This window comes from Sus scrofa, chromosome 2 (assembly GCF_000003025.6).
Source record: "Sus scrofa isolate TJ Tabasco breed Duroc chromosome 2, Sscrofa11.1, whole genome shotgun sequence".
Classification (NCBI taxonomy): domain Eukaryota; kingdom Metazoa; phylum Chordata; class Mammalia; order Artiodactyla; family Suidae; genus Sus; species Sus scrofa.
This window is the reverse complement of record NC_010444.4, coordinates 65035400-65048609: the sequence shown is the minus strand read 5'-3', so window position 1 is coordinate 65048609 and position 13210 is coordinate 65035400. Positions and strand designations below refer to the sequence as shown.

The window sequence follows — 13210 nt, the reverse complement described above, 5'->3', positions numbered from 1 at the left end:
CTTTTCATCTGAGGGAGAGAGGAGGCCTTTGGAGAATTATGAACAGAGTAGGGACAAGATATAATTACTGAGATCACTCTAGTTTCTGTGTTGAGAAAAGCTTGAAGAGGGGAAGAGAGCTAGTTAGGGGACCATTAATAGCAGTCCTAGTGAGAGACAGTGGTGGCTTGAACCAAGTTAGTAATTCCAGATATTTTAAAGTTAAAGCCACCATTGCATCTACTATCAGATTAGATGTGGGGTATGAAACTATGAACAAGTTCAAGGGAAGCTCCAAGGGTTTTAGCCTGAATCTCAGATGGACTTGTGATTAGTCAAGGTGGGGAAGCCTGTGGGAACTGGAGTATCCGTGTGTGTGTGTGTGTGTGTGTGTGTGTGTGTTTGTGTATGTATTTATGTCTTTTTTAATTTTTTTAGGGCTGCACCTGAGGCATATGGAAGTTCTCAGGCTAGGGGTTGAATCAGAGCTATAGCTGCCAGCCTACGCCACAGCCACAGCAATGCAGGATCCGAGCCGTCTATGACCTACACCACAGCTCACAGCAATGCCAAATCTTTAACCCACTGAGCAAGTCCGGGGATCAAACCCATGTCCTCATGGATGCTAGTTGGATTCATTTCTGCTGAGCCACGTTGGAACTCCCTGTATTTATGTATGTAACTGTTTAGGACAGGTTAAATTTGAGCTCCTACCAGATTCCTGGGGGGAGATGTGGAGTGGGTAGTTGGATATAAATGAATCTGGAGCTCAAGATGGAAGTTGAGGCTGGAGCTCTGCACTTGGAAGTCGTTAGCATAATAGTACAGCTGACCCTTGGACAATGTAGGGGTTAGGGGTACCAATCCCTGTGCAGTCAAAAATCCATGTATAACTTTTGACTCTTCCAAAACCTTACTAAAAGCCTACTGTTTACTGGAAGCCTTACCAATAACATAAACAGTTGACTAACATATATACATAATCTATGTAGGGCCATACCTGTAGCATATGGAGGTTCCCAGGCTAGGGATCGAATTGGAGCTACAGCTGCAGGCTGACGCCACAGCCATAGCAACGCCAGATCTGAGACAAGTCTGTGGCCACCAAAGCCCACGGCAATGCCAGATCCGTTACCTGCTGAGCAGAGCCAGGGATAGCACCTGTGTCCTCATGGATACTGGTCAGGTTCGTTAACCGCCGAGCCACAATGGGAACTTAAGAGTTTTTTCAAATTGTCACAAATCTCCAAAAAATTTCCAGTATAGTTATTGAAAAAAAATCCACATCAAGTGAACCTATACAGTTCAAACCTGTGTTGCTCGGAGGACAACTGTATTTAAAACCGTGAGATGGGATGAGAGCTCTCTCCTAGGAAGGGAGTGTAGATAGAGAAAAGGACCAAGGCTGAGCCCTTGCCAACATTAAGAGGTCAGGAGATGAGAGGGGACCAGCCATGAAGACTGGGAAGGAGTAGTTGGGGAGTGGGAAGAACGGGTGAGTGTAGCATCCTGGATGTTTGTGTTGAGGGCAGAGGGCATGGAGAGAGGTACTTGAACAGTTTGATTGCTCATTCTTCTCTCTCTAAGCACTGGCAGTTGTATTTGAGAATGTGAAATAAACATGATGCAATTCCACTGTGCTGTCATCACTGAAAATTACCATTTCAGTAGCATTTTGAGAGTCTAGGAATGACAGGTGGAATCAGAAGGGCACAGCACACATTTCCTGTGCTGTGCTCTGATATAGCCTGCAGACAGATGTCTGGGCCAAGAAGGGCTCTCTGAGACGTAACATGGCACACTGGCCTGGCCCATAGAGAGTTGGATGTGTATGTATTCAGATGCTGTAAGCCTCAGTTTCCCTGTCTGTAAAATTGGAGCCTCCACCTAGTGCATTTATGATTCAGACAAAAATTGCACCTGAATTGCTCAACCAGGCCCAGGAAACTACCCAGTTCCATAAACAATGATTCTGTGACTCACCAGGCCCCTGCTGTGGGTTCTAAACACTTCAGTACAGGTTCCTCATTGTGTCACAGCCTCATGGGGATGCTCTGTGCAGATCCACTCACCTAGTTCTTGCCTCCCCCCTCCACTAAATGAGTCACACCACTCTTATCATTCCAAGAAATCTTAATTTCTTTATTGATTTTTTTTTGACTCAACAATTTTTTAAAACTTTTTTTTTTCTGAAACGATCTTGTTGTTAATGAGCCTTTTGTTTTGTTCTCGTTAAATGCACTCGACCCAAAATTGGTTTGGCATATCGAAAAGGAGACCAAGGAGGGACCAGGGGAATGGGAGAAGGGGGAGGAGGCCCGGAATGGACAGAGAAATTGAGGGTGAGAGAAGAGAAACACAAGAGACGATGAGAAAGACATAGGGAAAGTGGTGGAGACAGAGAAAAAGGAAGGCAAGGAAAACCAAAACCAAAAAAACAAAACAAAACAAAACAACCCAGAAAAATAATAAGATTCAAAAGCAAATGAATTCAGGAGCCTAAGGAAGTGAGTAGGAGAGGAAACCAAGACCCTTCCTTCTCTATACCGTCCCAGCTGGGGTGGGGGCATCAAGGCACCAGGTCTGGTTGGGGTGGGGGGGATACCTGGGCTCCCGGGGTAGCTTTATACTGGACTGTAGTGATGTCCAGTCCTACCAGGGGCCCTGCCATACAACTCTGAGGCCTGGGAACCCATATTGGTGATTCTGGCTGGACTGGGAACCAAGGGACCTGCTGCACCCTCTCACCCTTGATTGTCGGAGTCTGGAGAGATGAAAAGAGGACTGGGCAGAGGAGAGGAAGTGGGACTCCTTGCTTGCGTCCAGTTCCCTGGGGAACTCTCTCACCCTGCCCTCTTTGCTGGTGTCAGAGGCAGTCTCTGACTCCAGCTGGGCTGATACCTGGGCCAGGCCTAGTCCTTCATCTATCCTTGTCTCCTACCAGCTCTTCTTAGATCTCTAGCCACCCCTCCCCATAGAGGAGTGTCTGGCCTAGCAAAGCCCAAGAAAGCCATGGAGCTGTCTCCTGCCCTCACAGAGCCATCTGGGCAAGACCGTTCCCTTCCTTACTTCACCTCCCTGTCCAGATTCACCCATGGTCTTATAAAAGGGGTTAAGCCGCCCTACCAGGAAAAAACAGGTGGAACACAACCTTACCTTCTCTCCACTCCTGTCCCCCTGTGTGGGACAAACCACCGTCTTTGGTTTGACCCCTTCTCCCCTAACTGATGGGGACAAGCAAGCCCCAGCTCCCCAGGAGAAGGGAGGGGCTTTCTAGCAGCAAAAAGGGTCCCTCCAGCCACCTATCTGTCCCCTCCTCCTAGTTCCTCCCTAGAATCCCTCCTCCTTAACCCAAAGAAGTTCATGGCAGCAGCAGGCTAAGACCCGAAGATGTTTGAAAACTCATGGCACTTGTGAGAAAAGAGGGGCAAAAGAGATGAGGGATCAGAGCAGAGGTGGAGGACCACCACCACTGGGGAAATGACAATGACAAGGCTGGGCTAGTATGGCAATGGGACTATGCTGTTCCCCAAAGAGTTAGGACGGTTGCTGGGAAGGCCATGGTGACAGACTGAAGAGGAGGGGGCTGGGAGAGGTACTCAGGTGACATCCCAAGCCTGGAGCTTATGACATCTGCAGGTTTGGGGTTGAGCCCTCAGAACATAGGTGTCTTGACTCTAGCCTGACCCTGGTACTGGCTTTGCCTCCCATGCAGGAGTGTGTAGGGTAGAGATCACCTCCCCACTGCCAGCCCTCCCTTCTCAGTTAACACCCACCACCATCAAACCCCGCTGTCATTTTCCTTTCCCTGTCAACCTCTCTAGGTGGGAAATTAACCCCTTCCCAGGCCGAGAGTCCCAGAAGCAGTATACAAAGAAGCAGGAACTCAAAGGGACAGCACAGCCATCTTGGCAAAAGCATCTTTGGGTGTGCGGGTGCCTCCCCCGGGCCAGTGGGGAGGGGAGGGGGAGACAGGCCCCAAGTCCTGGGGCAGGCAGTGAGGTACACGCCCCAGGAGGGCTGACTGATGCCAGGGAGAGGCAAAGCAGGGAAGGAGGCGACAGAAACGGGTGCCGGGAAGGAAACGGGTTCTTTGTTTCGATGTTGCTTCTAGATTTTGTTTTCTGTCTCTGGATTGTAAAAAGCTGCTCTGGCGGCCCGCCCACCCCGGCTGGGGATGCACAAATACATGGAGAAGTCCTGGCTTCCAGGGCCCGGCGGTGCAGCTCTGCTCCGGAGAAATCCCGGGCTGGCCGGGCCGCAGGCTCCCGGTGGCTTCAAGTGATGAGATTTTCTTTCTTTTTTTTTTTTTTGTCTTTTTTTTTTCTTTTCCATTTCATTGAAATATTTACAGCAATGGGGGAGGAGGAGAGGAGAGGAAGGGGTAAGAGGGCCCCCTAGGGAAAGATCCAAGCCCAGGACCCACTCCCCAGGGAGATCCAGACCCAAAATCTGCTCCCCAGATAGCCAAGCCCACAGGACTGGGAACTGCTCAAATATGGCCACCCCTGTGGGCTGGGGGCCCTGTGGGGAGTTGTGCTTCATCGGGAGTCACCCCAAGGGAGGGGGTCATTGGGTGCACTCAAGGAGGGCTGAAGGGGCAGCTTGCTGGGAAGGCAGGGACGAAAGAGCAGAGAGAAGGAGCTTCGGAGAAAGTTCCACCTTTAAACCACCAGCCACAACCGCCCATTCCTCTTGCCCTGGGGCTTTCTGCCCCTCTAGGGCTCTCTCCTGGGCCAGAGGCCCCAGTCTCCATGGAGCAGGGAACTGTAGTGCAGAGGAACCTGTCCATCTGTCCTGCCCCTGCTGCTCCATCCCGGTGCAGCTGGCAGCACTTCTGGCTGCAAAGAGAGGAGCAGCTGACAGGTTCTATCCAGCAGGGCCTCTGGCCCAAGGAACCCAGAGCCCTCATTTCCCTCCAGGGAGGAGGAAGAGTAGGGAGGGAGGGGGAAGTCAAGAGTGGGCTGCACCCTTCCAATTTCTCCTTCCTCACTCCCCTGGGGACCTCTTGGCTCCTTACTGCACTTCCCCCAAATTGAGCTGGTGCACATGGCTGGTGGGAAACCCTGTCTGTGAACCCTGCACCTCGGGCCCTCACAGCAGAGCCCTGGAGGGCCCATGGCTGAGGGGCTCCTGCAGAGAGTGGCCCATCAGCCACTGCCTCCATAGCCTCCCTCTCCCATCAGAGCCCCACCCAGGGTTCCCTTCCTGGCCTGGGCCACCAGCCCCTGGTCCGTGAGGTCCCTCAGAGACTGGTAACCAGTTGCATCTGCCCATCCCCATCGGGCCCTGGCCCCTCGAGGCCTGGGGCCGCCAGGTAGCCCTCATGGCTGGGCCGCCGCACCTGGTAGTAGCCCTGTAGGGGGTTCCGGGCCACCAGGGCCGGTGGGCGCGAGGTGTAGTAGATTTCAGGGGGGCCAGGGGGTGCAGGTGGGGGTGGGGGCAGGGCCTCACTAGGCCCCTCGGGGCTGCTGTCCGGGTAGGAGGGCGAGTCCCGCAGGTTGGCCCCGCTGGCGTAGAGGGAGTCCCGGCCTGGAGGGGAGGAGAGGGGCCTGCTGGTGGCCCCGTCCTCTGCCGTGCAGCTCTCCGACTCGTCCAGATCGCTCTGGTACAGCACCGACTGGGCCCGGGGCAGCAGTAGTGGCTCCTCCAGGGCCTTGTAGAGAAGTTCGATCTCTGCCCGGTCAGCACCCCCGGGCCCACCTGCCTCTTCCTCACCGCTGCCCCCTGGCACTGGCGGCACGGGGGGCTCAGGCGGTGGAGGGCCCTTGGCTCCGCTGCTGCCACCCCGCAGGTTGTTGTGCACCAGCTCCGAGATGATCATCTTCTCGAAGGCAGCAGCGTCGGCCAGGTTCCGGCCTCGAGGTGGCTCGGGGGCCCCATCCCCTGGAGGGAAATCCCCGCTTCGCAAGGAGTAACTGTTGTTGAAGTTGCCATTGAGGGGCAGCGTGTCCATGCCGCAGGCTTCCCGGCCTCCCAAGGGGTGCTCTGCAGGCAGAAGGGAGCTGCTCAGAGAGTTCAGAGTGGTTGCCTGCCTTTGCCTGATTTTCCCTGGGCTCGCCCCTGCCCCTGGGGATTGGGGTCTTGTACCGCTTTTCCACTGGCAGCAGGGACAGCAGCTCGGCAGTAGATTAGTGGAGGTGGGTGTGGCGACCACTTACAATTACCCTAGGGTCCCCTCCCAGCTGGGGGGCTCAGACTTTCAGCAGTACGAGGAGATCAGGTGACCAGGTCATGCTCTGCCCCCCATCACCCTCATTCCCCACCTAACACAACACCATGCAGTATGTGTGGGAGAGAGCACCCGAGTTTCTAAGTTAGGCCATCTGCGGAGGCCATGGTGGAGTTCCCCTCCCCGCCTTGGAAATGTTCTCAGGAAATAATCACACTTACTGGGTTCCCGGTAGCTCCCTGCATGTGCCGGCCAGGAGGGAAGAGAGAGAAGGTGAGAGAGCTCAATGCCAAGTCCAGGCTCCAGTTCAGGAGGCAGGAGGATGCCTCAAGTGGAGACCCCACACTCCCTGACCAGGGCTGTCACCCTCTCCCAGCACCAGAGTGCTCTCACCTGGGGAGTTGAAGACGGGGGGTGAGGAAGGATTGAAGCCCACCGACTCAGCAATGAGGGTGTTGTAGGGGCTGGTGCCCCCACGGGGCTGCAGCACAGGGTTGGTCAGCAGATGGTTCCCCATGGTACCTGCCCAGGAGGTCAGAGGTCACAAGGCGGCCAGGAGATGCAGGCCCAGGAATCTTGAGGGACTGAAGCCTGGGGTGAGGGATGCCATCTCACCTCGGTTCAGGGTAGGGGTGCTGTTTATGTCGCCCGCCATGAAAGAGGATTCCGTCTGTTTCCTCACTGTGTCGTTCCACATCCTCCGGATTCGGCTCTGGGGACACAGCCCAGACGTGAGGGGGCCCTTGGGCTGCCCACCCTCCAGGATCTTTCTGAGACCACTTGCCTGATGAGCACCACCAGGGACCTGGGCGGAGAACTGCCCTGCCTCTTGGGCTCTCAGGTCCAACACTCAGCCCCAGGGAGCCCTGCCTGGCACCCCGGCCCCTGCCCGGATACCTGCGTCCCCGTGTAGTAGCGGGTGTTGCTCCGCATGGCTGAGGTCTTGAGTGAGCCGTGAGCGCCCCCAGGCGGGGAGCGGATGCAGCAGTAGGAGTGACGCAGGCACTTGCTGTACTCCTTATGCACCTGGGGGGCCAAGGAGGACAGGCAGCTGGCAGTGGGTACCCCTGCCTTGGGAGTCTCAAGACCAAGTTCCCAGTAGGCACCAGAAAGCTTACTATCTCCTGTCCCCAAGAGCCAGCCAAGCTGTCTCTCCTCACGCAGGCCACCCTCCTTTCTCCACCTCCACCAACAGTTTCTCATTCATTCACTCAGCAGAGCTTTAACATGCATCCTTTATGTGCCAGGCGTGGCTTAAGCCCCGAGGATAGACACAAATTGGACATAAAGCCCTACTTCTCAGAGCTGGCATCTTCTAGTAGACAGGGATATAACATGGATACAAACATCAGTACATTGTGAAGGATGTCTGATGGTGTGAGGTGCTGCCCAAGAGAACTATGGCCAGGGATTAGGCAGGGCAGCACTGGTGAGTGATTTCAAATAAATCAGGGGAGGCCTCACTAAGGAGACGTTTCAGCAGAAACCTCAAAGAAATAAGGCAGTGGGCCTCTCTGGGGAGGAGCAAGTGACAAGACCTGAGGAGGGAGTACCTCCTGGTGTCAGAGAGCAGAGCATGGCTGGAGCGAAGGGAAGGAAAGGGGGGCCTTATGGTGGACCATGTGGGCCTGGGGGCCCCTATAAGGTTGTCACTGTCACTACATGAGGTGGTGGCCATGCAAGGATTGGTTTTGACTGTGTGCCTCACAGAGGTGTGTAAGAATATCCCTGTGTGATGAGGGGATAGGTTTTTTTTTTTTTTTGTCTTTTTGCCTTTTCTAGGGCCGCTCCAGTGGCATATGGAGATTCCCAGGCTAGGGGGTCTAATTGGAGCTGTAGCCACTGGCCTACACCAGAGCCACAGCAACGCGGGATCCGAGCCGCATCTGCAGCCTACACCACAGCTCATGGCAACGCCGGATGCTTAACCCACTGAGCAAGGGCAGGGATGGAACCCGCAACCTCATGGTTCCTAGTCGGGAACCACTGTGCCACGACGGGAACTCCGAGGGGATAGTTTTGAGCAGAGCAAGGATACAGTCAACCTTGTAGCCAAGACTCCTCCACTCCCCTCCTTAGCCTTACCCCCGCCCTGTCCCCCCAGACCAGTCAGTCTGACCGGTCCAAAATGCCTTGGCTCAGTTTCCCTGCCTTTGGTCTTGAGCCTACTGCCTGTACACCCTCTCTGCATTCCTCTGCTTCTGTTTCTCCTTTTTTTTTCCCTAAAGATTCAGACTTGAACACACTTTACTTAAAAAGGAAACTTCCTATCACCACAAAACTCCCAGTCTGTCCCATTACTATTAAGTAGGAAATGTTCTGTCTGGGTGGTGCCCATGGTCATTTCCCTCCACATGCCTGATCTATGCCCCACACTGTGGGGAGGGTCTGTCACCACCTCCCTGCCCTGTGCTCTCCCAGCTCCCTGAATCTGTCTTGCTTTCTCCTTCCTCTAGGCTGTGCTACCTTGCTCTTTTCCAGAACCCTCTCCACACCTGGCTAAAACCTCCCTGCCCATGAGCCTGCGTGTCTCTCCAGGCAGAAACAGGTCCCACTGCAGAAGGCAGCCCCCTGGCCCCTTCCCTGGTGCTCACCTTCTTCTGTAAGGCGCAGTGAAAGACGAAGATGAAGACCCCCTGGAAGGCGTTAAAGGTGGTGAAGAGATAGGCCATGACCACCGACTCCTTATTGATGAAGAGGAGGCCAAAAGCCCAGGTGAGGCCCAGCAGGAAGAGCAGTGCGATGGCTCCCAGGGCCCAGGATCTGGGGACAGGTGGAGAGGGGACGGGGACGTCAAAGTCCCCACCAGCAGAGATGCCTCTCCCTGCTGCGCGTCCCTCTGGGTGGGCCTGGACACTGCCCTGGAGTGAGCAGGCCTGCCCAGCAATGCTTTCACTCAGGCTGAGCCTGAAGGGCAGTTGGAAGTCAGGGGTCATTCCCCTGCAGCCTTCATCCTTTGGGCCATATTTCAGAACTTTAAACTATTTTTGTCACTTCTCTTTAAGTTACCCTGAAATGGACTATGTTTTTGAACTCTGCCTCACTCTAAGCAGTTATGTGCCTAAAACCAGAGCTCGATGTGCCAATGCCTTGTTTTCTAACACTTATTAAAAAGATAACCCAAAGAGCACAATAACACCACCTTTGTCCTTAAAATTGCAGTATGTAACAGACCCCAGAAGTGAGAACACCCCCTTTTAGGAAACCCTGGAAGAGGCCTGGCCAGCTCAGGGTTCTTAGCGCATGGGTACGGGAAGGGGGTGCTCACTTAATGTTGTCGAGGCGACTGGAGTCAGGCTTGAGCACAGATGAGCTCCGGATCATCTTGTGCAGAGTCACCATGAGGAACACCAGGTTCACCTGGGGGCAGGATGAGGGGAGGAGCTGGGCCAGGGTCCCTCTGCCTCCTGCTGTCAGCTCCTAGCCTGGGTTCAGCCTTGACTCCCCGCCCCTCCCTCTTCAGGACCCCCCCCTGCTCCTATCTATACCTGTCCCCAGGGGCATGCTAACTGATATAACTGTTAATGTGTCTCCCAGGACTGGGGGGACAGGGTCCACGGCCTGACACAGATCTGGGGCTCAAATCACAGCTCCTGGATGATGGACAGAGACTGACAGACCTCAGTGCTAGAGCTCTACAGACCCACTCTGCTCTTGTTTTCTTAGCTGGCCGCTCAGTTCTGATGGTTTTCAAGGGCTCAGGGAAAATGAAGGGCTTGGGTCAAGGCTAGCCTGGATGAAGGACAAAGACTGGGGGCTGCTGTCTTCCAACTTACCACAATAACAAAGGAGACGGGCCCAATGAAGCTCCAGATGAAGTAATTGTCCACGCGGAGCCAGCAGCTGTAAAGGAAGCAGGGCCGGGGTAGAAAGAGGTAAGGGGTGTGGGCCCTTCCCTCCCTCCGATGCCAGGAGCCCAGGGACTCTGCTGACTGTGGCCTCAGGGCTCAGGAGGAGGGAGGCCAGTGCCCTCGGGGTGCTGCTGAGCAAGGAGCCAGGAGACACTCGGGGGCGAAGGGGAGACTCACGCCTTCTCGGTGCCGTAGCTGCGGTAGTCGATGGCAGCTGCGATGCCCACCACCAGGGCCGGGAAGCAGTACCCGCCCAGGTAGTAGTATTTGGTGCGGGAGTACTCGCTCTCAAACACCTCCACCAGCAGCAAATAGAGGTGCACGCCCTCTAGGCACAGCCAGGAGAAGGCAGCCAGGAAGAAGTAGTGCAGCAAGCCGGCGAAGATGGGGCAGGCAATCTAGGGGGGCGGGGAGCACCACAGGTGAGGGGCTGCCCTGCTGGTGTCACCTCTCCTTCCAGCCCCTCCTGCCCCAGAGGCCCACTCACCTCATACTGAGTCTTGTCTATCCCAACCAGGAAGAGCAGCTCAGCCAGGAAGAGATTGATGCACAGGTTCTTGTGGATGGTGTTTCGGTCAGTCTGCAGTCCCCGTAGGAAGCAAAAGGTGGAGATACAGATTGCCAGGCAGACCAGGGAGATGACGATGCCCACCCAGGTGATGACCGACAGCAGCAGCTCGTTGATGCGACCCTGGTACTGGGGAAGGAGCAGGGGTGTTGCACGCAGCCAGGGCTCAGCTTAGTGCCAGCTACGGGCAAGGCCGTGGGTCACAAGCACTACCAGTGCCACCCACCAGGCCTTCTGCCCCCCTGGCCAACTTGCCAGCCCCCACCCCTGTGCAGGCGGCACGCTCACTTCCTCATGCTCTGGAAGGCTCGTGGAGAGATGACAAAGGTGACACCAACTTGCTTCTCCAGAATGCCTTGGAAGAATGTGGGACCGTGACCAGAGAAAACCAGACGTATGGCCTCAGGCCCTGGGCAAGACTTGGGGCCCCCCTGCCCATGAAGCTGGCCTTCCCTGGCACTGCCCATGCAGCTCTCTCTATGCCATGCAAAGCTGGGCGAGCAAGGGGGGGGCCTGCCCGGAGGAGCAGAGCACCGGCCAGCTTACGATCTCACGGTGAGCCATGAGCACAGCAAAGTTGGTGAGGTGGCTGCAGGCACAGGTGGTATGGGTCTTGTTGGACTCCACCAGGCGGCAGCCCTGGGTTGACCAGTAGCCCAGCATGGAACGCTCCGAGTAGTTCCAGAAGGAGCAGTTGGCATTGAAGTGGTTCTTGGCCTGTTGTGTGGTAGTGGCCGAGGGGTCAGATCTAGGGAATCCCACTCCGGCCCCTGTGCCCAACTACAGGGATAGTGACAAGCAGGAGAGAAGTGCCTGGGGCTTTGGGCTCCAGGTAACAGTCTGAGGTGCCTGGGGACAAATGGCCCAAGCTGCTGAGTTGGGGGCTGGTGCCCCAGGGAGAGGTTGTAACTTGCTCTTGGGGTGGGTGATCACACAGTAGGGGAGGATACATAGCCTAGGAAAATGGAGGATGCTGGGGCCCTCATGGAGAAAGGGGGCACCTTAGCTCACCTCCAGGTGGGCCACAGTGAAAATGACAGGGTCCATGAGGAAGACTCGGCTGGACTCCTTGTTGATGGATGCTGCGATGACCTGTGAGTTCACCACCAGGGAGGCGCCCCCCGGGCCCCCTGGGCCTGCCTCGCCCGCCAGCTTCACCGTAGCGTTCTCAGTCGACAGGAAGAGGCCCAGGTTGTTGTAGAGAATGAAGACAACTTTGACCACTCCTGGGGAAGACAGGCACAACGGGGTGTGTTGTCAGCCCCTGGCTGGCACAGCTCCAGCCATGCTGGCCACCAGGACTTCTGAAGTCAGGCTGCAGCTCAGGCAAATGGACCTCTGGGAGAGCCCTTCCAGGGACTGGGTTCCCAGCACATCTCTCACTTACTGTGTGACCTTCTGCAAATCCATAACCTTTCTGGGCTTTACTCTCAAAAGGGACAATCCTGCCTGAGCTAGGAGAATACTACTGCCCGGGAGTGAGCTCTACAAACTGCAAAGTGTCCTAGGTTCTGTGGGGCTTTGCGGGGGTCTCTATGAATCCTCTGAAGTGTTACACTAGCTTGAATGGTGGATACCTCTTATGGGATTCTACAATCTGATAAAAATCAGGAACTGCTATCCCCCATAAGAGGAGCAGGGATGCTGGCACAGAGCTCAGGCACTGACCGTTGCGGCTGTTCTGCTTGATGGTGTTGGCGGACAGCTGGATCGAGTTCTCGCTTGGGTACTCCTGGGGGAACACCAGCTCCTGCACTTGGCCTTCGGTGTTCAGAACTGTGACCTCTAGGACTGCGGGGACAGGGAATGGCAAGGTACACATGGTTAGGGTCTGTCCACAGTCCAGGGGCCCGGGCTGTGGCAAGAGGCCCGAGATCGAGAGCCAGGGTATCCCCTGTGGTCTTCAGGCTGGGCAGACCCCACTAGTCAAGATTGGTACCCAGATTGGCCCCGGCATGACTACAGCACTCACCCACATTCGGCTTGGCGGCCAGAAAGCGGGCAGGCTCCCTGACGTTGTCGGCCAGCAGGAAGGCGCCCTCCTCTAGGACGTCCAGGAGCATGGTGGCCGTGTGCACCTGCTCGGTGGCATTCATATCCTTCCAGGACTCAAGAGCCTCTGGCCTCAACAGGTTGTCCACCGTCTCCACCACAGCCTACGAGGGCAGGGGTAGGGTGTGGGGGAGGCAGCGCTGTGATTCCCCCTACATCCTCCAGTTCCTTGGGCTGGGCTTTGTGTCCCCTTCTCTGAACCTCTGTCCCCAGTGCCATCTGGGGCCTTTCCAGGAGTGACAAGGGCTGCCCCACCCCCTCGGCCAGCAGGAGCCCCTCGGCCTCACCTTGATGTAGTCCTTGCAGGTTCTTTCCCGCTTATGCATCTAGGGAAAGAGATGGGATACAGTCAGGCTTGGCCTCCCAGCCCTACCTACTCCTCCAACCCCGACACTCACATCTGGGCCCCTGGGGAGCTTGCACTTCTGCCTCTGCTACTGACCTGGGGCTAGACCATGAGCAAGAGCCACTCCTAAGGGATCGCCCTCCCCCAGGACCTTACAGGGCAGTCCAGGAGGGAGACCCAGTAGTCCTGGGGCCTGTCTTTCCTTCCTCTCTGATGGGTGGGTGGCAGCCCAGCTGTGGTAC

At 55.8% G+C, this 13210-nt stretch overlaps 1 protein-coding gene across 7 annotated transcripts in view; it reads right to left on the bottom strand.

Moving 5' to 3' along the window:
- ADGRL1 (adhesion G protein-coupled receptor L1) overlaps window positions 2101-13210 on the bottom strand; it is a 49351-nt gene continuing 38241 nt past the window's right edge. For 4 of the 7 annotated variants that reach the window (XM_021083698.1, XM_021083701.1, XM_021083702.1 and 1 more), the window contains 15 exons: window positions 12910-12948; window positions 12543-12726; window positions 12239-12361; window positions 11582-11796; window positions 11117-11287; window positions 10490-10699; window positions 10180-10400; window positions 9928-9994; window positions 9420-9511; window positions 8746-8914; window positions 7049-7177; window positions 6767-6863; window positions 6545-6673; window positions 6373-6390; window positions 3340-5967 (listed from right to left, as the gene is read on the bottom strand). In XM_021083698.1, coding sequence (XP_020939357.1) covers window positions 5225-5967; window positions 6373-6390; window positions 6545-6673; window positions 6767-6863; window positions 7049-7177; window positions 8746-8914; window positions 9420-9511; window positions 9928-9994; window positions 10180-10400; window positions 10490-10699; window positions 11117-11287; window positions 11582-11796; window positions 12239-12361; window positions 12543-12726; window positions 12910-12948 — 2607 coding nt within the window. In that variant the 3' untranslated portion in view covers window positions 3340-5224. Of the gene's footprint in view, window positions 5968-6372; window positions 6391-6544; window positions 6674-6766; window positions 6864-7048; window positions 7178-8745; window positions 8915-9419; window positions 9512-9927; window positions 9995-10179; window positions 10401-10489; window positions 10700-11116; window positions 11288-11581; window positions 11797-12238; window positions 12362-12542; window positions 12727-12909; window positions 12949-13210 lie in introns of all 7 variants that reach the window. The other 3 variants (XM_021083700.1, XM_021083699.1, XM_021083697.1) reach the window with 2 other exon arrangements.